Source organism: Podarcis raffonei, chromosome 6 (assembly GCF_027172205.1).
Source record: "Podarcis raffonei isolate rPodRaf1 chromosome 6, rPodRaf1.pri, whole genome shotgun sequence".
In the NCBI taxonomy this organism is placed as follows: Eukaryota; Metazoa; Chordata; class Lepidosauria; order Squamata; family Lacertidae; genus Podarcis; species Podarcis raffonei.
This window is the reverse complement of record NC_070607.1, coordinates 9660254-9684607: the sequence shown is the minus strand read 5'-3', so window position 1 is coordinate 9684607 and position 24354 is coordinate 9660254. Positions and strand designations below refer to the sequence as shown.

The following is a 24354-nucleotide window of genomic DNA, read 5'->3' as shown; positions in this document are numbered from 1 at the left end:
GCAGAGGTTGGGTGACCATCTGTCATGGATGCTTTAGCTGAGATTCCTGCATCGCAGGGGGCTGGACCAAAGGACTCTTAGGGTCTCCTCAAAGTCTACCCTTCTGTGATTCTATGATCCGACTGAAGGGACACTCAGCCTCCTAAATGGGCCACTTTGATTATATCTTCTGCCTAATTGTAAATCTCAGCAGAAGCAGAAGCTCTGAGAAGAGCATTCAAAAGCTTCTGGGGATACGTTTAAACTAGGACTTAATAATTAGCAAGGCCTGTTGGACTCCCTTTGTACGCTCTTGGACAGCCCCCAGCGCCACCCTGGAAGGGCATTTTTATGCTGTGCTATGCTGCAAATTGCCTGGGAGTAATTAATTCTGACCGCCAGCTTCTTCCCTGTTTTCTGATAATAAATTTGACTAGCGGTGTTATATTTTCCAGTTATCTTTGTTTTCTTGGCAACAGATTGCCCCCCCCCCCCAATTAAATTAAGGGGGCATGAAACTTACCTCCTGCTCACTGTAGCAGGGATTGTGGGGCTGGGGGGAAGTTTGGATACTATAGTGGTAGCTCAGGTTACAGATGCTTCAGGTTACAGACTCCGCTAACCCAGAAATAGTTCCTTGGGTTTAGAACTTTGCTTCAGGGTGAGAACAGAAATCATGCTCCACCAGTGTGGCAGCAGCGGGAGGCCCCATTAGCTAAAGTGGTGCTTCAGGTTAAGAACAGTTTCAGGTTAAGAACGGACCTCCAGAACAAATTAAGTTCTTAACCCGAGGTACCACTGTAATTAGGGAGAGGCCAGGACTTCAGTCTGAACTAAACGAGAACAGCTTAATCACCGTGCATGCAAATGAAGAACCATAATCTTTCTAGGAAGTTGTCCTGAATGTTTATTTTGCCTTACTATGGTTTCAATAGGTTCTTTAGGTTTCCCTATTATTGTACAAACCTGCATGACTTATTTTACAAGAGAGGCTCATAGGACATGGGCATACACACATAAATTCCCTACCCAAATGAGTAGGTATAATCCAGGCAATGGCGGCTTTATTGTAACATTGTCCTCTCCCTTAAAATCTATTGTCTGTCTTCAGCTGGTGTGCATTTTATGTCTTTGATTTGGGGATGGGAGGCTTCAATACCTGCCCTTCCACAAACACCTCACGCATATATTCTCTTTATTTTCCAGTGTGGTGAGTGCAGGAGTTCTTCCCAGCATAACATGGCCTATTAGCGGCAATAGTGTTATTTGTTTTCTAATATTTCTTCATGCATCATTTCAAGCCACAAGTAGGGAAACATAAAGTGGTTTTTATACAGGTGTTATTTCTTGTCTTCTTTGCAGTGCATCCATGTGCTAGGGCATTAGCTGAAATTAATGGAGTTTTTCCGATATACCTAATTTTTGCCCTGGTAGCTAAACCTCTGAGAGCATTCAATGTTGCGCTGTTGGCATGAATGGGCATGAATTTAGTCAAGGAAGGGATGCAGAGAAAGGGGTGGGTGGACCACAAAATTCTCCAATAAACCTGATTCTGCTGAGAATACATTTTACAAACATGCAGCTAAGTTGGCTCCTTTTGTTGAAGGGTTTGTTAAGCATTAGCTAAAGAATGCCATGGTCCAGCCTTCACGGTATGAAACCTAATTCTTCCCCTTTCTGGAGCCATGGCATGGGGTGTTTAATTTTTCTCTCTCGGTAGGGCTGCAGGCCCTCCGGTACTCCAGCCAAAAAACACTCATATTTTTGCAGGCTTAGCCCCTAACCCGTTGCCAGGCAGTAAAATGGACGTTTGTCCACCACCGGGGGGGGGGGGGGGGGAGGAGGTAGGAAAGGCAAAGGGAGATAAGGGTTGTGCTAACAACCTCAGAAATTGTCCCTCTTCAATCTGTTTACTTGACAATGGCGATATTTTATTTACAGAAAGAGCACACTACAAAGGTTTAAAGGAATGACTATGGCAAGCCTCAGATATCTAAATCTCGAAATGTTCCATTGATGGTTCAAGACTGAGACTATTTGCCTCATGACCATGGTTGGAGAGGTAAAAGAGGGACCTTTTAATTTTGCTGTACTTTCGTTCTGTAAAAGAAGAAGAAGAAAACAAAACAGGGAGACCTCGCCAGCAATGACAGAGCCTCTCTGTCTAGCTTGGGTCCACCCTTCTTAAAACAGAACGGCTTTTTCAAACCTGTAGTTGTGAACCGGGGCTTTCCCCCCCAGCCAGAACTCAGTTCTGGCACCTCTCAGGTGGGCACCCTTGCCATTATAAGAGAACAAGGTGAGTTCATGGTGAGTTCCACCACCTCTTTTATTATTATAGAAAAATAGCACTGGTGTGAACACATGCAAGCAAGCGAGCGGGAGCAGGATTGTGATGGCAGCATCGCCCCCTCTGACGTACTGTCTGCACAAATCCACAGCGTATACAAGTGGGACATATATAAACTCTGTACAGTCATACCTCGGGTTACAGCCGCTTCAGGTTGTGTTTTTTCAAGTTACGCACCCGCCGTAACCCGGAAGTACCGGAACTGGTTACTTCTGGGTTTCGGCGGTTGCGCATGTGTAGAAGTGCTAAATCGCGCTTTGCGCATGCACAGAAGATCAAATCGCAACCCGCGTGTGTGCAGATGCGCCTGCTGCAGGTTGTGAACATGCATCCCGCACGGATCACATTCGCAACCTGAGCGTCCACTGTACTCACGGCCAAGACCTCTGTAAAAGCAAAAAGCAAAAAGCATTCAGTGAGCTCTCAACCATGCACCAGAGGCTAAACACATACAGTTAGTATCCTTGCAGGGTCTGTACACATAATCTGGTGCAGGCTTCCTCAACCTCAGCCCTCCGGATGTTTTTGAGAGTACAATTCCCATCATCCCTGACCACTGGTCCTGCTAGCTAGGGAACATGGGAGTTGTAGGCTAAAAACATCTGGAGGGCCGAGGTTGAGGAAGCCTGGTCTAGTGAATGTAAGCGGGGGGGGGGGGGGCTTGATAAGGTGATCTGCCCCTCTCCCTCTCCAACCCTGGTGTGATCCTCATATGTACCTGAAGAGGAGCATTTCCTCCCCTGCCAGCTTTCAAAGGAACGCTACAAGATTGATACAAGAATTCCACACCATGGATATTGCCAACGTAAGAACTGAATAGATTTTATTTCCTGATCTATCTGCTGGACTTTAATTTATCATAATATGTTTTGTTTATATGATAAGTTGGTCTGTAGAACCATATATTTTGATATGATATGTTGAATTGCATTTGAAAAGAATTTATATAGTTGCATACAGCCTGTTATGTTGTTTGTGTTGTCATCAGCTTTGCAAGGAAGGCTGGCCATACCTTTGCTCACCTTCTGTTGGCAGAATAAACATGCTTTTATTTAGACAGGACTTTGGCCCATAGGCTGACTTGAAAAAGATGTTGCAATTGATTTTAAAATTGGATTTTAGTGGTGTTTTGCCTCCTTTGGTTTTATCGTGTTTGTTAGCTGCCTTGAGCACCATTTGATGGAAAGGCGGGGTACAGAAACATAAAATAATAAATAGTATTCATAAGGTCACAGCATTAGGCATGAAGTGCAAAAAAGGAGCAGAGTAATGTTCTCTCCCTCCCTTTCTTAATACAGTGGTACCTCGGGTTACAGAAGCTTCAGGTTACAGACGCTTCAGGTTACAGACTCCACTAACCCAGAAATAGTACCTCGGGTTAAGAACTTTGCTTCAGGATGAGAACAGAAATCACACGGCGGCAGCAGTGATACCTCAGGTTAAGAACAGTTTCAGGTTAAGAACGGACCCCTAGAACGAATTAAGTTCTTAACATGAGGTACCACTGTACTGGAACTCACAGTCACCAATGAAGTTGATTCGCAGTAAATTCTGGATGGACGAGATAATATGCTTCTTCACACTGTGCATAATTAACTTTCAGAATTAATTGCCAAAAAGACATTGTGGTGATCCTGACTTAGAATGTTTAAAAGAGGATTTGACAAATTTGTGGAACATGAGTGGTTTTCTAACCTAACAGCACTCCCAGATTGCACTCCTTATTATTCAAGGAAAGGCCCTTCCAGAGTTGGTTGCATATCACATCTCTGGCCAGACAAGCCACCAACCAACAGAACCTCCGCCTTGTCAAGATTGAGTTTCAGTATTATTTTACTCTCATCTGGGGCATTATTGCTTCCAAACATGTCCCCTGTGCCAAACTTGGCTCAGCTTGGGAACACAGATAAAGATGGGTGCTATCAGTGTATCTCCAGCAGCAGCAGGAGGCCCCATTAGCTAAAGTGGTGCTTCAGGTTAAGAACAGTTTCAGGTTAAGAACGGACCTCCGGAACGAATTAAGTTCTTAACCCGAGGTACCACTGTACCTCCAATCCACAATCCATAAAACCAACCAGGGTATTACCAACGCAAGCTGTTATTATCTCAAACTCAGATTCACCTCAAGACTTACCAAATATCAGAAAGAAAGGTTGACGGCATTGTTTACGGTATGTCCACATCGTTGATCGTTCCAACATGGTAAAAGAAGCATAAACGAACCAAAGTTTTATCATCGTTTTAATGTATTATTTCATTTCCTTTTAATTGCGCATTTGTGGTAAAAAAAAAATTAGATGAGGAAATGAAACTACCGTAGAAGAAATTTTGTGTTTTGAAAGAAACTTAAGAGAATCAGCACAGCAAGGAAGGAATAGGGTGTGGGTGGAATTTATTGTTTTCTCTTTGCCCGTCTTTGTTTCCTTAAGCCTTCAAACTTAATAAACGGTGAGTCCTTTGGAGACAGCAATGGATTCTGATGCAATTGCTATAAGCTGCCCAGAGCTCACAGGATAGGATCACCCACCAACTGCCTCTTTCTCAGCCTGGGCTTCTATGTTTTTCTAAGCACTGCACTGGTGGGGGGGGCAGGGGGACCACCCTCCAAGCAACCTGATTTGGGGGGAGCAGTTTGTTTCTCCTCTCCCCCCCCCGTTTCCATTTCCTTTTAGATGGGGAAAACGCATTATGCACATTAACAGCAGCTAAAGCTGTGGGATAAGGAGATGGAGGGAGTTCTTGTGTCCGTCCAGTATTTATCATGGAATCCCTGACTCTCCACAGCATGTTCTGGAGGGATTTGAAGGTCATTATTCAAATGCGTCACATGCAACTATCATGGTAACAAACAACAATCTAGAAGCCCCTGTCAATCACGTTCCTTTCTGTTCTGTCATGTCAGAAAAATGTTGTTCGTTGGGAGCGGCAGCCCTGCAAATCCCATCTATTTCCACACACCCCCTTCCATCTGTGATAACTTCACAATTAATGCTCCGTGCCAAGGAAAGTCAGTTAAAGAAGGCAAATGTCTCATCAGCCGCACCTGATTGCAACTCCTTCAGTTGCTCTGGATAGTTTTATATCAGGTGTTCGATTTGGTGATAGCCTGTGGCCTCTATCCTATCAAGTAATGAAATAATGAAATGAAAACGAGGCCTGGGGGGCAGAGAGGAATAGGCTAGTTGACTTCTCATCTCACCCTCAAGTAGTCTGTGAAGTCACTATTAGTGAAGATTCTGTAGCAGCACTCGTCCATCTGTGTTTTGAGAGGGTCAGGAAGGGAGAGGAGATACCGTATTTTTCGCTCCATAGGGCGCACCAGACCATAGGGTGCACCTAGTTTTTAGGGGGGGAAATAAAGGGGGAAAAGGGGGGAAAGGGGACGGATCCCGCTGGCTGTCTTGGCTTTCTCTTTAGCCACGCACAACCTCTCCAGCCGGGAATGTTTCTGGGAATGGCGGGCTGGGGCGACGCAAGAATAAGAGGCTCAAGGAAGCAAAGGAGGGAATGAAGTCCTCTGTCTGTCAGGGCTGCTAGTAGCTGATAGCTTGACAGGTAAGGCACAAGGTACCACATACACACAGGGTTACAGAAGAAAACCGGAGCTCGATGCAATACTGGTTGACGCAACAAACCATGACCTGCGTTCTGTAGGTCTAGGTGGCTTTCCATGGCTCAGTGCCACTTGCTGTCTTGGCTTCATTTTTAGCTGTGGGGCTGGGGCAGGGGAAGCCCGAGCTTCCCAAGACCCCATCCCCCAGAACAGGTCCGGGAGCGGCGGCAAGGTTGCGCGCAGCCTTGCCGCCGCTCCCGGAGCTTGCGGGGCTGGGGGCGTGCTCCGAAGATTTGCGGATAGCTGCCTGAAGCCCGGGGAGCGCAGTGGGAGTTGGCACTGCACTCCCCGGGCTTCAGGCTGCTATCCGTCCTATAGAGTGCGCCCTATAGAGCGAAAAATACGGTACATTTTGTCCTTATGAACCATTCGGAGTGCTGATCTCTGTCTCCGGTGTGGCAGGGCCCCGGCTGCATGAAAAGAGCATGCATCTTTGCTGGATGCTCTCACTGCTGCTGTTGCTGGATCTCAGCAGACCTTTGAAAAATAGGACCCTCAGTAAGAGCAGCAAGTGTTTGCAATTAGCTTCCCCATATGGTGGGCTTTGTTTTCTGCATCTTCTCGGCAGAATAAGAGCCAAATATCTGGCATAGCACAATATCCAGTGTGGTGTTAGCTCATCTTACAAAAACCACAGGCTTGTCAGAGTTAAGTGGTGCTTCAGAAAGTCAGCGAAGGAATCTCCCATCCGTCAGTGGGTCAAGCTCGTTCTCATGTCTCCTGTTACCAGGCAGCTCAGTGCTGCGTCTACCACAGGATCGTACCTCCTCCTGCTGCTATCCCTGGCCAGGACTGGAAGATTATCTTTTCTTCCTCCCTGGGCTGAATTTGAGATATGATGTGGTGCAGCGCCTTGCGGCTGTCTGTCTACATTTTCATTGTTCTTTTCTTCCAGCAACAACCACTGGTGGTCCATTTTGCAGGGACAAGAAGCCCCCTTTCTTAATCAGCCCGGCTTCTTCTTGTTGTTTCAATCAGTAATATATTTCAATTTTTCATTATTGGGAACAATAAATAATAGATGAAATGAAGGTCTGGGGGGCACTTTAAATATGAAAAAGCAGATACAGTGGTACCTTGGTTTGAGAACAGCTTTGTTTATAAACAACTTGGAAGTAGGTGTTTTGGTTTGTGAACCTTGCCTTGGAATAAGAAAATGCTTTGCTTTCTCTTGATTGTGTTCTATTTGTAAATTGAGTTCCCGCTGCTATGCGGATGGCACGCCTTGGTTTAAAAACGCTTTGGTTTAAGAACGGACTTCCAGAACAGATTAAGTTCGTAAACCACGGTGCCACTATACATACCATGGGGTAAGGCTGGAGTATTTGGCCTAGGCTGTTTTGGTGGGTAAGCTGAAAATGCACCCCAAGACTGGAATGATTTTGGAGAGCTTGGTGAAAACTTGAATACTTTTCAGGGGCGGGGGGCGTTATTGACAAGGCTGCCGTGGTTTTTGATTTGCTTTTCCACAATGAAAACATTACCATCTAATGTCTGCTCTTCTCCCGCCTCGGACATTGCCATCAAAACTAAGGGCACTCTGCTGTGCTGCTCTGCCACAGTTTGAAGGAGTAGGAAAGCGTTTTTACTGGATGGGGGGGGGGCTTCTGCTGCCTCAGTCATGGTAAGACCCCCACCTAATAGACAAGTATAAGCATTTGCTAAGCCCCCGCCCAAGGTGCTGGAAATGGCTCCACAAAAGTTTGTGCATGCTATGTTCAGCTCAACACTAATAATCATCAGGAAGAAAAGAACTTACAATAATTACAATAAATTATGCTCCCGTTGGACGCGGGTGGCGCTGTGGGTTAAACCACAGAGCCTAGGACTTGCCGATCAGAAGGTCGGCGGTTCGAATCCCTGCAATGGGGTGAGCTCCCGTTGCTCGGTCCCTGCTCCTGTCAACCTAGCAGTTCAAAAGCATGTCAAAGTGCAAGTAGATAAATAGGTACCACTCCGGCGGGAAGGTAAACGGTGTTTCCGTGCACTGCTTTGGTTCGCCAGAAGCGGCTTAGTCATGTTGGCCACATGACCCGGAAGCTGTACGCCAGCTCCCTCGGCCAATAAAGCGAGATGACTAAGCCACTTCTGGCGAACCAGAGCAGCGCACGAAAACGCTGTTTACCTTCCCGCCAGAGCGGTACCTATTAATCTGCTTGCACTTTGACGTGCTTTCGAACTGCTAGGTTGGCAGGAGCAGGGACCGAGAAACAGGAACTCACCCCGTCGCGGGGATTCGAACTGCCGACCTTCTGATCGGCAAGTCCTAGGCTCTGTGGTTTAACCCACAGCACCACCCACATCCCGTAACCAGGTGAGATCCCCTCTAATCCCCATTTGGACCCTCTTGGTTTCAGTAAGCATATGGCAGGGATAGGAAGCCATCCCCAGTGCCCACCCCATAAAGGGTCCCCATAAAGGGTCGTTGACTTATGGGCTGGAGGGGATCAACCAGGAGCTGAACATGAGCAATATGATTGATAGGCACAGCATGTCTACAGGCAAACCCATAAACGAAATCTAGAAAAAGGGCCAACCGGTTGAATTTCTGCCAGTCACACAGCTGTTAAAGAAACAAGAGCCCTGCTCTCTCGCCTTGGCAACCTTAAACCATGTCAAGAATTCAGGTTTCTTGAGTCTTAAACTAGTTGTAGGTCTTTCATCAGTTGATCTTAGGCTGGCAATCCAGTACAAGATCATGTGCGATATTTCAGGTGGCAGGGAAGTGTTTTAAGTCAGCAGAGATTTACGGCAACCAGTGTTTAGGTGCCCAGGTCTGGATAAATTCAAGATCTAACTAGAAGGCAAGCAGTGTATTCTAAGAAATTTTGTTGTGCTCTTTATTTATACTTCATAATAATTTCTGAAATGTGATCAGTACATGTCCAACAGTCAGTCATGAACTCCTGTCTTTGCTGCAACCTTTTGCTTCTGGGTAGACATGTTACGGCCCCTTCAGGTTTCTGAGCTCAGCCACTGTGATACTTTCACACATTGCTGCATGTGAGACTGAAGTCTGCAGGTTTGTGATTTCTCCCATTGGCTCTCGTGAGCTGCCAAATACACGCACTGTATGTGTGTTTGTTGTGCTGGGAGGGCAAAGCTATATGGTGATCGGGCAGCAGTAGATCACAGAGATTACTCTCACACCTGTTTTGCCTCAACCCTCAACCTGTCACAGGTTCAGCCCACTTGCCAGAATGTTCGAAATCAAAAGTTTGCAATGGCAACCCTGTCTCTGCAAGACGAGCCCTTCTCTTCTCTGTGGCCTGCTTGCCTCTTATGAGAAAGCTGTGTGTCGTTTAAAGTGGAGAAACTTTGGGTCATTCCCCACCCCTTCTGCCCCGCCACACAGTCCAGGAAATATTTTAGCGCCTTAGTTCAGACTAGTTCAGGGCTTTGCCACCTTGCAACATGGCTGTTGCAAGGTTCAAGAAGCTCAAAGGTTGATATTCCCTCCAACCCATGACATAAGGGCTACAAACTGGTGGGTGTTTGGCTAGTTGTGTTCTAGAGTGAGATTTTCCTCAGAAAGCCAGAGGGCACCCTAGTTGCCCTGAACGGAAATTCAGTGACACAAAAAATTGTCAGTAAAAGCGAGATTAAAGCACAAGCTTGGGGCAATGTCAACGCAGAGAAAGAAAAACAAGCAATTTCTGCCTTCCGTTTCCAGCACAAGATAGCCTTCACTTTTGGGGGGCAACGTAAGGGAGTAATGGGGTCTGTTCCAAAACCCACTGCTGAGCTGACCACCCCAATCGAGGCCTAAACCTAACACTCTGCTTTGGGCCTTTTGCATGGCAGACTCTTTGCAGTGAAGTGCAGCAGCTGCTTTGGAGTCATTGCCCCCAGCGAGTTCGTCATGCGAGCCCAAAAAAGTGTCTACCACGTGGGCTGCTTCTGCTGTTGCGTCTGCGAGAAGCAGCTTCAGAAGGGGGACGAATTTGTCCTGAAGGAGGACCAGCTGCTTTGCAAGAGCGACTATGAGAAGGAGCGTGAACTACTCAGCCTAGTGAGCCCAACTGCGTCTGATTCTGGTAAGGGAGTCTTAAGGGTGCTGCTGGTTACTGTCTGCCACAGAAGGGCTCTTGTTGTGATATTTGGGGGTCAGGATATCAAATGTTCCCCGGTGACATTCCCCAATCTGCTCTTAGTTTCATAATTCGAAATCCTCTGGGCTGCAAAATATCTGTTCTTTATTTCTGATTCACACCAACCCCAGGGGAAGGGAGGAATGTTGTTGTTGTTTAGTCATTTAGTCGTGTCCGCCTCTTCGTGACCCCATGGACCAGAGCACGCCAGGCTCTCCTGTCTTCCATTGCCTCCCGCAGTTTGGTCAAACTCATGCTGGTAGCTTCGAGAACACTATCCAACCATCTCCTCCTCTGTCGCCCCCTTCTCCTTGTGCCCTCCATCTTTCCCAACATCAGGGTCTTTTCCAGGGAGTCTTCTCTTCTCATGAGGCGGCCAAAGTCTTGGAGCCTCAGCTTCAGGATCTGTCCTTCCAGTGAGCACTCAGGGCTGATTTCCTTCAGAATGGATAGGTTGGGTCTTCTTGCAGTCCATGGGACTCTCAAGAGTCTCCTCCAGCACCATAATTCAAAAGCATCAATCGTTTCAGCGATCAGCCTCCTTTATGGTCCAGCTCTCACTTCCATACATCACTACTGGGAAAACCATAGCTTTAACTATACGGACCTTTGTTGGCAAGGTGATGTCTCTGCTTTTTAAGATGCTGTCTAGGTTTGTCATTGCTTTTCTCCCAAGAAGCAGGCGTCTTTTAATTTCGTGACTGCTGTCACCATCTGCAGTGGTCATGGAGCCCAAGAAAGTAAAATCTCTCACTGCCTCCATTTCTTCCCCTTCTATTTGCCAGGAGGTGATGGGTCCAATGGCCATGATCTTTGTTTTTTTGATGTTGAGCTTCAGCTGAAGCTCTAGGGAGCAATATTTAAAAGCAATAGAATAAAATACACTTAACTTTAAAACAAGCAAGCAAGCAAGCAAGCAAGGAAGGAAACAAGGAAGGAAACAAGGAAACAAACAAACCTGTATCTGATTAAAATAACTCCATATCTGCTTAATCCATCAAAAAACTCTGTGGAGAATGTTCCCTCGCAAGCAGTTAACCTGTTTCTGGACTGTGTCCGAGTTCTGAAGCAGCCCAGCCTCAGCCCAAAGGTAGTTTTGTAAACTCAGTTAAAACTAGGTCTCGGACTCTGTCAAGTCTCATGCATTGTCTTGAACTGCCCAATTACCCCCCTCCACTTATCATTGCGAATAAATCTTGAAGCAGTTTATAAAGAAGTAATTTAAAATGTATTCAAAGCCATTTCAGTTTCAAAAATAGTACAGGTATCTTATACCATTCAAGGCAGTAGGATGAGTGCTACAAATCAGGGGAAGCCTGAACAAACAAACGAGCTTTTAATAAATGCCAGAAGCACCCAAAGGTTGATGCCTCCTGAGTCCAAGGATGGAAGGTATCTCAGAGGACAGGCACAACTATAGAGAACACTCACTTTTATACGGTGACCAGATGATGTTCCACAAATTGCGGCACAATCAACAAAGCCAGTCCCTTGTTATCTAATGTCCCAATGGTCTTCCTGACCTCTTTACTACTTCTCATGTATTTAATTTTTTTAAATATTGGTCTTAGTGTTTTTATCAATATCCTCCTATTTTTTTCTTATTTGCTTGCCTTATTTTCAGCTGTTATATGTTTTCCTTGAGTTTGTACCCTTTTTTGTTCTCATTCGGTCAAGACTCGCATTTTCCAAAGGAAGCCTTCTTGCCTCTTACGATTTCCTTTGTTTCTTTGTCATGACTCAAGCATGCATCTATCCGTTCAGTGTGAGATTCATTGTTGCAACACTTTATCCTTTAGTCATCTCCTTGATTTCTTCCTCCATCTCAAGATCACCTTCCAAATCTTTGGTTGGGGTCAGGGGCGGGCAGTGCTGAGCAGTGGGCAGGAACCGCACATCCAATCAGAAACCAAGAAACGTGGAAACAAAGTTAGCAACTGGTCCTTCAGTACCCTGGACAGATCACAAGGAACAGACAATTTCAGCAGGTTCTTGGCACCTCATGAGCTTTTCCATACCCCCTGTGGTTCTGAGGGTGCCAGTCCCTTGGGAGAATCTGATTCAGTGGGTGCTGCCTTCAGAGGTACCAGTCTCTGGCTTGAAAGACTGTTTGCTTGGGTGCTGGTGGCTTAACACTTGTGCAGTCTCTGCCACTGGCCCTCCTGGCATTCCTCTCCCTCCATGTCAGAGTCTTGGGTCTGGCTGGAGCAACGAGAGAGATAAGAGGCAGAGAGCAGGATTGAGTAAGAGTGTACATAGGAAAAGTTTTCTTCTTTTGTCAGCTGGTGACAGCAGCCACGAAATTAAGAGACGCCTGCTTCTTGGGAGGAAAGCAATGACCAACCTAGACAGCATCTTAAAAAGTAGAGACATCACCTTGCCAACAAAGGTCTGTATAGTAAAAGCTATGGTTTTCCCAGTAGTGATGTATGGAAGTGAGAGCTGGACCATAAAGAAGGCTGATCGTCGAAGAATTGATGCTTTTGAATTCTGGTGCTGGAGGAGACTCTTGAGAGTCCCATGGACTGCAAGAAAATCAAACCTATCCATTCTGAAGGAAATCAGCCCTGAGTGCTCACTGGAAGGACAGATCCTGAAGCTGAGGCTCCAAGACTTTGGCCACCTCATGAGAAGAGAAGACTCCCTGGAAAAGACCCTGTTGTTGGGAAAGATGGAGGGCACAAGGAGAAGGGGACAGAGGACAAGATGGTTGGATAGTGTCTTCGAAGCTACAAACATGAATCTGACCAAACTGCGGGAGGCAGTGGAAGACAGAAGTGCCTGGCGTGCTCTGGTCCATGGGGTCACGAAGAGTCGGACACGACTAAACGACTAAACAACAACAACAACAATCCAAGAGTGGGGATGAGACCTTTTTCAGAGAAAGGTTAGGATTGTAGGACGGACCGGACTCTCTCACACACTCACCCACATCACAAACAGCACCGTGATGGCTTTGATAATGACAGTTTTGACAGAGAGGTGACATTAGAAAATACAGCTGCCATGTAGAACAAAACCAGCAAAATGCTGCCATCTTCTGGCAGACGGGCGGTAAATAGAGTGAAGTAACTAGATACGCAATGAGAAAGAGCCAGGTTTGATTGAAAAGACTCAGTTGCTCTGCCCAGATAGTTCTCAGAAGTGAGAGCAGTTGCATCACGTTCTCTGTGAAGGAGACTGGGCTCAGTGGAGCAGAAGACCGAGACTGCCAGACTTGGCCTATTGAGCCTCAGGCCCATTCCATGGCTAGTTGCCAGGTTGTCATGCGTCTCTGATTGCCCCTTAGAGGTACCATTCACAGGTTTCTTCCAGGAATATTTCCTGAAATTGAACACAACGCCCCAACTCTGATATCACGCCGAGCACTGAGTAGAATGAGGCAAAAGCAGTAAAGAGTCTTGTGGCAGAAATGGATTATGGCAGAAACTTTTGAGGACCACAGTCCATTTCATCAGATGCATGTATTGTAATTCTAAATTGGAAAGATATGGTGGTTGAAAAAGTAAAGGAGGGAAGCCAAATGGAAATGAAATGCAAAAACAATAGACATTAAGGACTCCTCCAGACGACCTGTTCAGGGAGCATTTGTCCTGATTTGCTTGCACAAAGCTTCATGTCGAGGTTATGTGGTGTCTCCTCATTACAGAGCATTGCTTCTGATTTGTTAGTGAGGAGATCATGTGACAACAGGTATTTATTTTGATTTATCTGCCTGGTGGTGTCATTATCGCACATTTTTTTGTCTGTGTCCCTTTCCTTTTATTTTTTTGCTTGCAGTTTTATTTATTTATTAAAGTTCTTATGTTACATCAGTAAACATTATCATATTACATCACAAGGCTTATTATACTGTAATTTTCAGCATGTATACAAAGTTTATATACTTAAAGGAAAACAAAACACAAGGACAAAAAACTATTCCAAAATCACATATACACCAACACGTTGGACTTCCTGTCTATCCCATTGTATATTCCTTTTTTTTACAAATGAATGTACTCTTATTATTGTATATTTCTTTACATTTTATCTAATACATTCCTCTATCAATATGTACCCTTGGTCTTATTTCTCAACTCAGTCTCTCTCCAACGTCAATCGAATGCTAGCATAGATAGCAAACCTTTACTGTGTTTTTGAACATATATCTTATATCTATTCCATCTGTGTCCCTTTCCTAAGGACAATCTGACCTTTCTTTCCCACTAAAGAAAGAAAATGTGCTTTAATCCACTTTCATTGCACAAACCTAGATCTCTGCTACACTACAGACCTAGAAGAGAAGACAATGGAGCACAACTTGATGTCATCTACAGCTCAAAGCCGAAGTTGCTCCAACATACTTCCAGTGGTCTATAGCCAATACTTGCCAATGACACTTCCCTCTTGCAGGTCTTGGGTAGTTGACCTGTACTTGGTTGTAGACAGCTAGTCTCCCTTGAGCCTCAGACTCTTTCCATTGCTAGTTGGACCACATACAGACCACATAACAAAGGCACAAACACAGAGACTAAACCCCACCACAAACCAAGATGCCATGTTTGCTCCCATATCTACTCGGGCAACACTATTACAGGACCTAACAGTGTCAGCCACAGCATCACAGATTGCTTCACTTGCTCATCTTCCTCTGTGATATGTGCTATCACCTGCCAGGAATGGAGAAACAGACCTGTCTTCATGCGATAGACCAATGGAGCAAAATTGGCCAGGGAGAGGTGTGGATAATTTGGCTGCAAGAGCAAGTTCTGTGCAGCTGATCTGTGCAGGAAACAGGCTTGGACCTTCCACCCATCAGTTCAAGGAATGCTTGGTTTGGCTGTGCGACTGAGTTCTTCATGCGCAACTTGCACACAGCCGATCCTTGCAGACTTGAACTTCCTGCCCATTTGCTGATGAGTAGGCAATTCAAGCCTGCTGATCATTGGCACTTAAAAGCACTGCACAGTGCTCTTTGCAAGTCTTGTACGGTGCTTTAAAGCCATCCCCCCCAGCCCCATGGACTACTTTTGGCAGGTGAGTGACCTACCTGTGAATCACCTGACACACTTATGACTTCAGTTGGTTGAGAGCTGGGTGGCCCTGTCTGCCTGTCAAAGCTGGCTTGCGGTAGTTCCCATTGGAACAGAAAGGTTCGCTACCTCTGGAATAAACGAACCCAAATCTGACATGAGAAATGGCAGCATCCAGAAATCAGAGCACTCTTTGTGGGAATGTTCAGGGAGGCAGGAGAGGATATATTGTTTAATTATATCCTTCCCAACACGTGTTAAGAAGTTCTACAGTTTAGCAGAGTAACAGTCCCCTTTTAAGCTTACACAGCGGATAGGTTTGCCAGGCTTGCTTAAGCCACTAAAATAAGTTTCCTGGTAATTCCCCTTTTATTCCCTCCTAAAAAAGAATAGATGAGACACAGTTTGTATAAAGGTATAAAATAGTTTACTCACTCATTCTGTTCACAGATGGATCCCAGAAGGCAGACTTAAGTTACAAAATATATACACCTGGAATCTATCCCATAGGGAGATAGTTCCTTTGTCCTTTGTTCCTTTGTCCTTTGTTCCTTGGCTGGAAGCCAAGAGAGTATCTCAGGCTGATGCTTCTTCGACGAAAGCAAAATGGAGGAGAGAGAGAAGTGGTGGTCAGTCCTGTGCTTTTGTTACCTGCACAGGTAAAGTCACGCCCACCTCTGGTCACATGTAGAGGAAGTTTGTTCCAGCACAGGAGGAAACAGGAAGTTTATCTACTGTCTGGACAAACATTCCTCTTCATGTCTAAACATGTCCACTCTAGGAATGTTGTATTTGACTGCCCTGTGTTTCACACCCCACACTCTTAAGGTAATCATACTTGAACAAAGACATTTTAAAGGCTTCTCTGGTGTGAAGCTGCTGAATTACAATTAATCAAGGAGTCCAGTTCTGTTTATTTGGGCCTGAATAGAGATTGGGGTTGTTGTTTCTTACGTAGATGCTGATGATAAACAACAGAGTTGTGTAATCCAACCCTAAACCACATTTACTCAAAAATAAGTCTCACTATCTTCAGTACAGTCTAGTCATAAGTAGGATTGGGCCATTAAGCTCTCACATGTAAACTAAAAGCACCAGTATATTTTCTATATTGCAGTCTAATCCTCTCAGCTTAACTTCTCAAAGGGCTGTCCTGATTTGCTACAAGCTGGCCTGAGAACCTGTTTGGTTGACTGGCAGAATGTAAGTTTTCTAAAAAGCAAAATAAACGTGGAAACTAGACTAAATGTGTTGGACTAGATTACCCTTGTGGTCCCTTCCAACTCAGCAATTCTACGGTTCTATCATTCTGTGCCTAAGAGGAAGGACAGACTATTTCCCTGAGACATTTAATTCTGAGGCTATGAGATTATGGCATATACTTGACCAGTCAGCATAGATGTATCTTTAAAGACCCAGTCAGAAACATAAGGGAACAAGGAGCACAATGCAAACTTAGGACCACTTTATGAGAAAATGAAAATAAAGAGCAAAGCACTGGAAGCCATATGCTGCCCATAATCTGCAAAGCCCTCAGTTCAATGACTCCTTCCCTTGAGCCCCAGTGTCCAAGCCTAAGTAAACAGGCGCCTGTGAAAGAGGAGCCCCCTTTCCAATTAAAAGTGTACTAACATCCCTCCTTTTCCTAATTCCCTCTAACCAAAGAATTTCTTCATCTTCATACACGAAGCCGGTTCTTCATCATTCCCCCAGTGAGCCTTGGGGTTGCGCAGAGGTCACAGCAGACAATATAAACCGCCTGTAGTCCTTTCCCATGTGACACCAGGAGGAGTCTTAAAGATTAATTAATTCCTACCCTGTTCGAGGAAGGCTTGAAAGGCAGAGTTAATTAAAAGCATTGCCACGCTAAAGCAGAATCAACTTTCCATCATTTGGAGGGATTTGGCGAGCAGGTGTCTGGGGTGGCGGGGGAACACGGCCACTCTTCTTTCATGGGATGGGATTCCCCCAGACTTCTCTGCACTGTTTTCTCCCCCCTTCCCCATCCATTTCAAAGCATTTCCCTATTTCATTCTCCTATGTGGATAGATGTGGGAAATATTTGATCAGCCCATTTCTCTCTCTTTTTCCCGTATATAATTTTAAAATTAATTTTCAACATATCATTTTCAACAATAATTAAACGTACTTTAACATCTTATACAATTTTTTTGACTTCTATCACATCTGAAAATTTTCCAATCTATTTATTTGATTTACATTTCTTATTTTCATTATTACATTTAAATCTCATAACTAATATCTCTCTTCTTTCTCTTCTTTGCAATATTTCATATATTTCTCCTTACAGAACTTCTTGTAGCGTAATTTGCTGATTACAGTTGCTGTTCAAATAGTTTGTATATTTCTTCCAATCTTTTGTAAATCTCTGGTTCCACAGGTTTCAAACCCTTCCTGTCATTTTATCCAATTCTGCGTAGTCCATGAATTTTGTCTGCCATTCTTCTTTCGTCGGTATTTCTTCTTGTTTCCATTTCTGAGCCAACAATACTCTTGCCGCTGTTGTTGGATATAAAAACAATTTTACATCCTTTCTATTAATCTCCCCACCCATAGTGCCAAGTAAAAATGCTTCTGGTTTTTTAAAGAAATGTATATTTCAACATCTTTTTCATCTCATTATATATCATTTCCCAGAAGTTTTTTACTTTCTTACATTCCCACCGCATATGATAAAATGTTCCTTCTGATCCGCCCGTTTCTCTAGTCATCCTGCGAAAGAGAAACAGGAATGCCACCTATCAATAATGCACTGAGGGGCAAACGCAGCATCAGGGAGGTGTTTTGCTCTAGTTAAGAATCTGGCAACATTGTAGACACTGAACTACCGTATTTTTCGCTCCATAAGACGCACATTTTTCCTTCTAAAAAGTAAGGGGAAATGTGAGTGCGTCTTATGGAGCCCCTTCTGTTCCTCCTCCCGCTTCGCTGAAGGGGTGCTGCGCAGCTCTCCCTCTCTGCGTAGTGCCTGTCCTGCGAAGCCAGAGGAGGAACAGTGAAGGAGAGGTGCTGCGCAGAGAGAGAGAACTGCGCAGCGCCCCTTCAGCGACGCACCTGTCATGCGAAGCCAGAGGAGGGACAGAAGAGACTCCTTCTGTTCCTACTCCAGCTTCACTGAAGGGGCGCTGCGCACTTCTCCCTCTCAGAGAGGGAGAACTGTGCAGCGCCCCTTCAGCGACGCACCGTCCTGGCTTCTGCCTTAGCCCTGCGCAGCCTCTTTGGGCAGGGGGAGCCTTCATCCCGCTGCCCTGAAGAGGCTTGGCGCGGTTATCCCAGATGCCAAAACAGCCACACAGTATCCCAGAAGCCAGATCCCTCTTGCTGTTCTGGCTTCTGGGATTCAGAAATTTTTTTCTTGTTTTCCTCCTCCCAAAACTAGGTGCGCCTTATGGTCTGGTGCGTCTTTTGGAGCGAAAAATACGGCACAAACCCAGACAGGAGCCCAGACAGGCGCATGGAGACAGTGCCGAGTTCTGAAATCTCATGCTTACCCAAATGATTGGCCCCCAAACACAAACCAACCAATTGTCACTTCTCCAATGCGATTGATTTCAGAGTGGCCAACATAATAATTTGAAGTCCAACGTGGGGTATCAGAATTTGAAAAATTCAGTAGGCATTTTCTTGAATCATAAATTCATTGCAAATTTAGCAGTTGAGGAACCTGTGTTGTAAAGTGCCAGAAGGCTCAGAAAAAATCTTAAGCACCTTTGTCTAGGAACAGTGTCACACTACATACAGCAATCAGATGTGTTTATCGAGCACTTGTGCTGTTTCCTGCAGCAAACATAGGGACAAGATACATTCACTGTTGCCCACTTGGAGTTCTAAGTTCAAGAGACTCTGTGGAGGGAACAAAATCCTGAACAATAACAATATTCACACTATATTTGACCAAAACATCATCCACTGGTAAAAATGAGACCGTGATTTGCCAGCAACTAGAAAATGGGTTCAGTTGGCGTATATTCTGAATAGACTCCAAGTCTTGGGACTTGTTGCCGTTTCAATTAAAAGTTGCAAAATACAGAGCATTTTCAGAAGTTGGTCCAAACTAGGAGTCTGCCTAGTTTCTGAAACGTGTGGGAATGCACAACATGTGTTTGCACAATGCAAACTTGACTCCTTTTTGTCTCATTGCCTCCATTTATCCCATATTATGCACTGTAAAATAAACTGTAGGATGTATGAAAACACATGCACAACATAGTGTGAGGTGCCTTTTAAAAAAGATATTCAGACTCAGGAGCTATAAGTCTTGCATGCACTGGCTTTATTAGAGCAATCGACTCATTGTTTTCAAATACTATTCACTGATAAAATGCTACTATTTTGCACTCTACTGAGGCCTATTCCATACATGCAACACATCAGGAGATGGGACTGCGGTGGAAGTATGGACCATACTTAGTCCAGACTGCAAGTGAGGATTTGTTGTTTTTATTTTATTTATTTTTTATAAAAAAAAAATGTATTGGTTTTACATACTTTTATACATTTTAACTTTAACCATTTCAAAACATTAAAGTAAAAGGTTCTTTCAAACTTTCAGACCCTCTTCTCTCCCTTCAAAAGTTCCATATTAAAAAAAAAAATATTCTGCATCTTTTACTGTTATCTATCTGTTATATAGGGACGCGGGTGGTGCTTTGGGTAAAACCTCAGTGCCTAGGACTTGCTGATCGTAAGGTTGGTGGTTCGAATCCCCGCGGCAGGGTGAGCTCCCATCGTCCGGTCCCAGCTCCTGCCCACCTAGCAGTTCGAAAGCACCCCTAAGTGCAAGAAGTAATTTCGTTGTCCCTGAGAGGGGGCAATGACAATAAAGATATTATTATTATTATAAATAGGGACCGCTTTATAGCGGGAAGGTAAACGGCGTTTCCGTGTGCGGCACTGGTGCTGGCTCGCCAGTTGCAGCTTCGTCACGCTGGCCACGTGACCCGGAAGTGTCTTCGGACGGCGCTGGCTCCCGGCCTCTTAAGTGAGATGAGCGCGCAACCCTAGAGTCGGTCACGACTGGCCCGTACGGGCAGGGGTACCTTTACCTTTACCTTTACCTTTATCTGTTATATATCCATAGTTACCACCGTTCATTTCACATTACAAGTGTCATTGTATCCCTGCCAATGATTTTAACCGTTTACAGTGGTCTTTTAAATACATTAAAATTTTCTTCCAGTCTTTAGAAATACTTGGTCTTCCTGGTTTCTGATATTTCCTATCAGTCTTGCCATCTCTGCGTACTCCATCAATTTAGTCTGCCATTCTTCTCTAGTTGACCCTTTCCCTCCTTCCATCTCTGGTCTAGTAGTATTCTTGCTGCTGTCCTTGCGTACATTAAAAGTATTATGTCTTCTTTTGGTATCTCTTCACCTTTTACAGTGGTACCTTGAGTTACAAACACCTCAGGTTACAAATGATTCAGGTTACAAACTCCACTAACCTGGAAGAGGTACCTCTAGTTGAGAACTTTGCCCCAGGATGAGAATGAAAATCGTGTGCTGGTGGCAGCAAGAGGCCCCATTAGCGAAAGCACGCCTCTAGTTAAGAACAGTTTCAGGTTAAGAATGGAGCTCTGGGACGAATTAAGTTCGTAACTAGAGGTACCACTGTATACCTAACAAAAAAACCTTCTGGGTTTTTTAACAAAAGTTTTCTTAAACAGTTTCTTTAACTCATTATATATCATTTCCCAGAAAGCTTTTACCACTCCACAGATTTGTTACCGTTTTTAAATGCACCGTGCAAGCTGAAAATTATCGCAGCCGGGTCTTGGTTTAGGGCCAGAACCATTCTCCATTGCTGTGCTCATTTTCTGTTTGCAAGGAACTGTTAATATGAGGGAACATTTTTTAAAAATGGCGCGCCCCGCTCCATGTGCAACCTGAAGCGGCATAGTATTGAAGGCACACACTCTAGTGCCAAACATTTTACTGGAATGCTAACCTTGCCAATTAGGACTACCTTATTCCAGACATTTACTTAGAGTAATGGAGGCCGATGGCTTAAGAGCTTCTACACCTCCCAGGCAAAGTGTCCCGGTGTTTCACACACATGCTAATTGAAAAGCCTGCTTAATTACTCTTCAGTGGAGTTCTGGCTGTCATGATGCCTGCTTTGAGAGCCTTGAGGTGAGATTTCTCCAGTGCAATGGGGACATTTTTAAAGATCATTTGGAGCTGTGCTATAGGTTGGGTGTTAGCTAAAAACACCATATGATACCTGTACATATAATCTCTGGGCTTAATTCAAAGTGTTACTATTGACTTTAAACGTTTGAAATGGTCTGAATCTAGGGTTAGGATTAGGCTGTCTGAGGTTCCATTAGTGGCAACTGGAGCAAGGCTAATTCCCACTTTGAAACCTTTGAAACCTTTGCCCAGAGAAGCCTGTCTGGCCATCTTGTTTCTAGTTTGCAGAAGGATGTTTAAATATCCTTCTTTAGAAAGAAGAAGAGTTTGGATTTGATATCCCGCTTTATCACTACCCGAAGGAGTCTCAAAGCAACTAACATTCTCCTTTCCCTTCCTCCCCCATAACAAACACTGTGAGGTGAGTGGGGCTGAGAGACTTCAAAGAAGTGTGACTGGCCCAAGGTCACCCAGCAGCTGCATGTGGAGGAGTGGGGAAGCAAACCTGGTTCACCAGATTACGAGTCCACCGCTCTTAACCACTACACCACACTGGCATTTCGGCCCCTGGGAGATGGCTGCTGACTTGTTGTGTAACCAGATTTGAGTTGAACTTAAAATCTTTTGACTGCTTTGTTATTTCCTTACAACCACCCCAGCCACACCCCTGTAAAAGTTGCAGCACAGGATCCCTGGTTTCTCTCCACTGTCTTTCCTTTCCTTACCAAATGCTTCTGAGTGCTTTGTAGCCCTACTTGTGCAAATTCTGAAAGGAATTTTGAGCATCTTCCTGTTAGTATGGAGCTTTTCCATGCGTCTTCTCAATTTGGGGTGATTTCGTTTTAAGCAAAGGCTGGCTTGTGAATTGCACTGTGTGGGATTTTATCCCCTTCCCCAATCTTTCAAGGTAAAAGTGATGATGAAGGGAGCCTATGCAAAATGGGAGATGGCAGTGGGAAAACATCCGAGGAGAGCAAGGACCACAAGCGGCCGAAACGACCCCGGACCATCTTGACAACCCAGCAGCGCCGGGCATTCAAGGCATCGTTTGAAGTGTCTTCTAAACCATGCAGGAAGGTACAGTTTGATCATAAGAAGAAACTGGCACCATGAACACTGGAATCACCAGAGGTAGCCAGTTTACACTGCCTAGGATGTTGTTGAATTCCATGGCCGTAGAGTGACTCCTGTCTTAATAACTCCTAGACATTGTGCTCTGTCGGTGGCAGTCAGATTCAGGCGTGTGGTCCGCTAAACAGAATGCAGCCCAACAGACAAGTGTTGTGATTTCCCAGGCACTTGACCATCACTCCTGAGAAGTCAGCAAAAGGACAAGAGAGATTTAATGACCCAGGCATGAGCCACTGTATGTAAATGAAAGGCTGATGGACTGCAAGTTGTGTAGCCCTACTCAAGTCTGAGAGCCCCTTACCTGCTGGGAAAACTCAATAATTGTGGGTTGTTTAGTTTAGAAAAAAGATTCCCTGCTGGATCAAACCAAAGGCCCAACTATTCCCACATCCTGTTCTCACAATGACCAGTGAGGTGCCCTGTGGGAATGTTCAGGGAGGCAGGAAAGGATATATTGTTTAATAATATCCTTCCTAACCAGTTCTATGATTTAGCAGAGTAACATTCCCTCTTTAAACTTACACAGCGGATCGGTTTGCCAAGCTTGCATAAGCCTCTAAAATAAGTTTCCTGGTAATACCCCTTTTATTCTCTCCTAAAAAGAATAGACACAGCACAGTCTTGTAGAAAAGTATAAAAAGAGTTTACTCACACATTCTGTTCACAAATGGATCCCAGAAGGCAGACTTAAGTTACAAAATATATACACATGGAATCTATCCCATAAGGAGATAGTTCCTTTGTCCTCTCTTGGCTGGAAGCCAAGAGAGCATCTCAGGCTAAGGAGATGTTGCTTCTTTGAGGAATGGAGTCAGAGAGAGAGATGCCTGCCTGCCCTGTGCTATTTTGTTACCTGCACAGGTAAGGTCACGCCCACCTCTGGTCACATGTAGAGGAAGTTTGTCCCAGCACAGGAGGAAACAGGAAGTTTATTTACTGTCTGGACAAACATCCCTCTTTATGTCTCAACATGTCCACTCTAGGAATGTTGTATTTGACTGCTCTATGTTTCACACCCCACATGTCCGTGGAAAGCCCCAAACAGGATTTGAGCAGCACAGCACACTCCCCCACTTCATTTCCCCAGCAGCTACTGTTCAGAGGATGTGGGTGGCGCTGTGGTCTAAACCATTGAGCCTCTTGGTCTTGCCAATCAGAAGGTCAGTGGTTTGATTCTCTGCAACAGGATGAGCTCCATTGTTCTGTCTCAGCTCCTGCCAACCTAGCAGTTCAAAAGCACACCAGTGCAAGTAGATAAATAGGTGCTGCTGTGGCGGGAAGGTAAACGGCATTTCTGTGTGCTCTGGTTTCCGTCATGGTGTCCCGTTGCGCCAGAAGCGGTTTAGTCATGCTAGCCACATGACCCGGAAAGCTGGCAAACGCCGGCTCCCTCTGCCTGAAAGCGAGATGAGCACTGCAACCCCCTAGTCGCCTTTGACTGGGCTTAACTGTCATGGGGTCCTTTACCTTTTTTACCTTTACAGGAAAAAGCTAAAGAGTTGTGGGTTCTTTAGAAAAATAATAATCCCACATTAAACCATAAGATCCCTGCTGGATCAAACCAAAGGCTGAGCTATTCCTGCATCTTGTTCTCACAATGGCCAATGAGGAGCCCGTAGTAAATTTAAACACAACGTGTAACTACGATAGTTTTAAGGTAAAAGGTTTAAGTACAGAAATAATGTAGTTTCAAATATGCAGTGATATAGTATAAAGGTACATAAAATACCAGTACACAACAATTATTTTGTACAAGTCTCAATGGCAGTCAAAATAAGTCCATATTATATAGAATCAGACTGAGTCGTACATCTGATTCACACTCCGGATACTCCTTTTCGGCCCAATTTGATTCTTTATTCTTTATTCTGATTCTATATAATATGGACTTATTTTGACTGCCATTGAGACTTGTACAAAATAATTGTTGTGTACTGATATTTTATGTACCTTTATACTATATCACTGCATATTTGAAACTACATTATTTCTGTACTTAAACGTTTTACCTTAAAACTATCGT

General features: G+C 44.7%; 1 protein-coding gene and 1 long non-coding RNA gene across 3 annotated transcripts in view; one reads left to right on the top strand and one right to left on the bottom strand.

Annotated features, from left to right (window-relative positions):
• LMX1A (LIM homeobox transcription factor 1 alpha) overlaps nucleotides 1-24354 on the top strand; it is a 71767-nt gene that overhangs the window by 40487 nt on the left and 6926 nt on the right. For both annotated transcript variants that reach the window (XM_053391374.1, XM_053391373.1), the window contains exons 4-5: nucleotides 9747-9979; nucleotides 22108-22277. In XM_053391374.1, coding sequence (XP_053247349.1) covers nucleotides 9747-9979; nucleotides 22108-22277 — 403 coding nt within the window. The remainder of the gene's footprint in view (nucleotides 1-9746; nucleotides 9980-22107; nucleotides 22278-24354) is intronic.
• Nucleotides 17241-23303, bottom strand: LOC128415318 (uncharacterized). Its single transcript, XR_008330912.1, has 2 exons — nucleotides 22984-23303; nucleotides 17241-17568 (listed from the first exon to the last, which is right to left on the bottom strand). It is a non-coding gene; the product is annotated as an uncharacterized LOC128415318 (long non-coding RNA).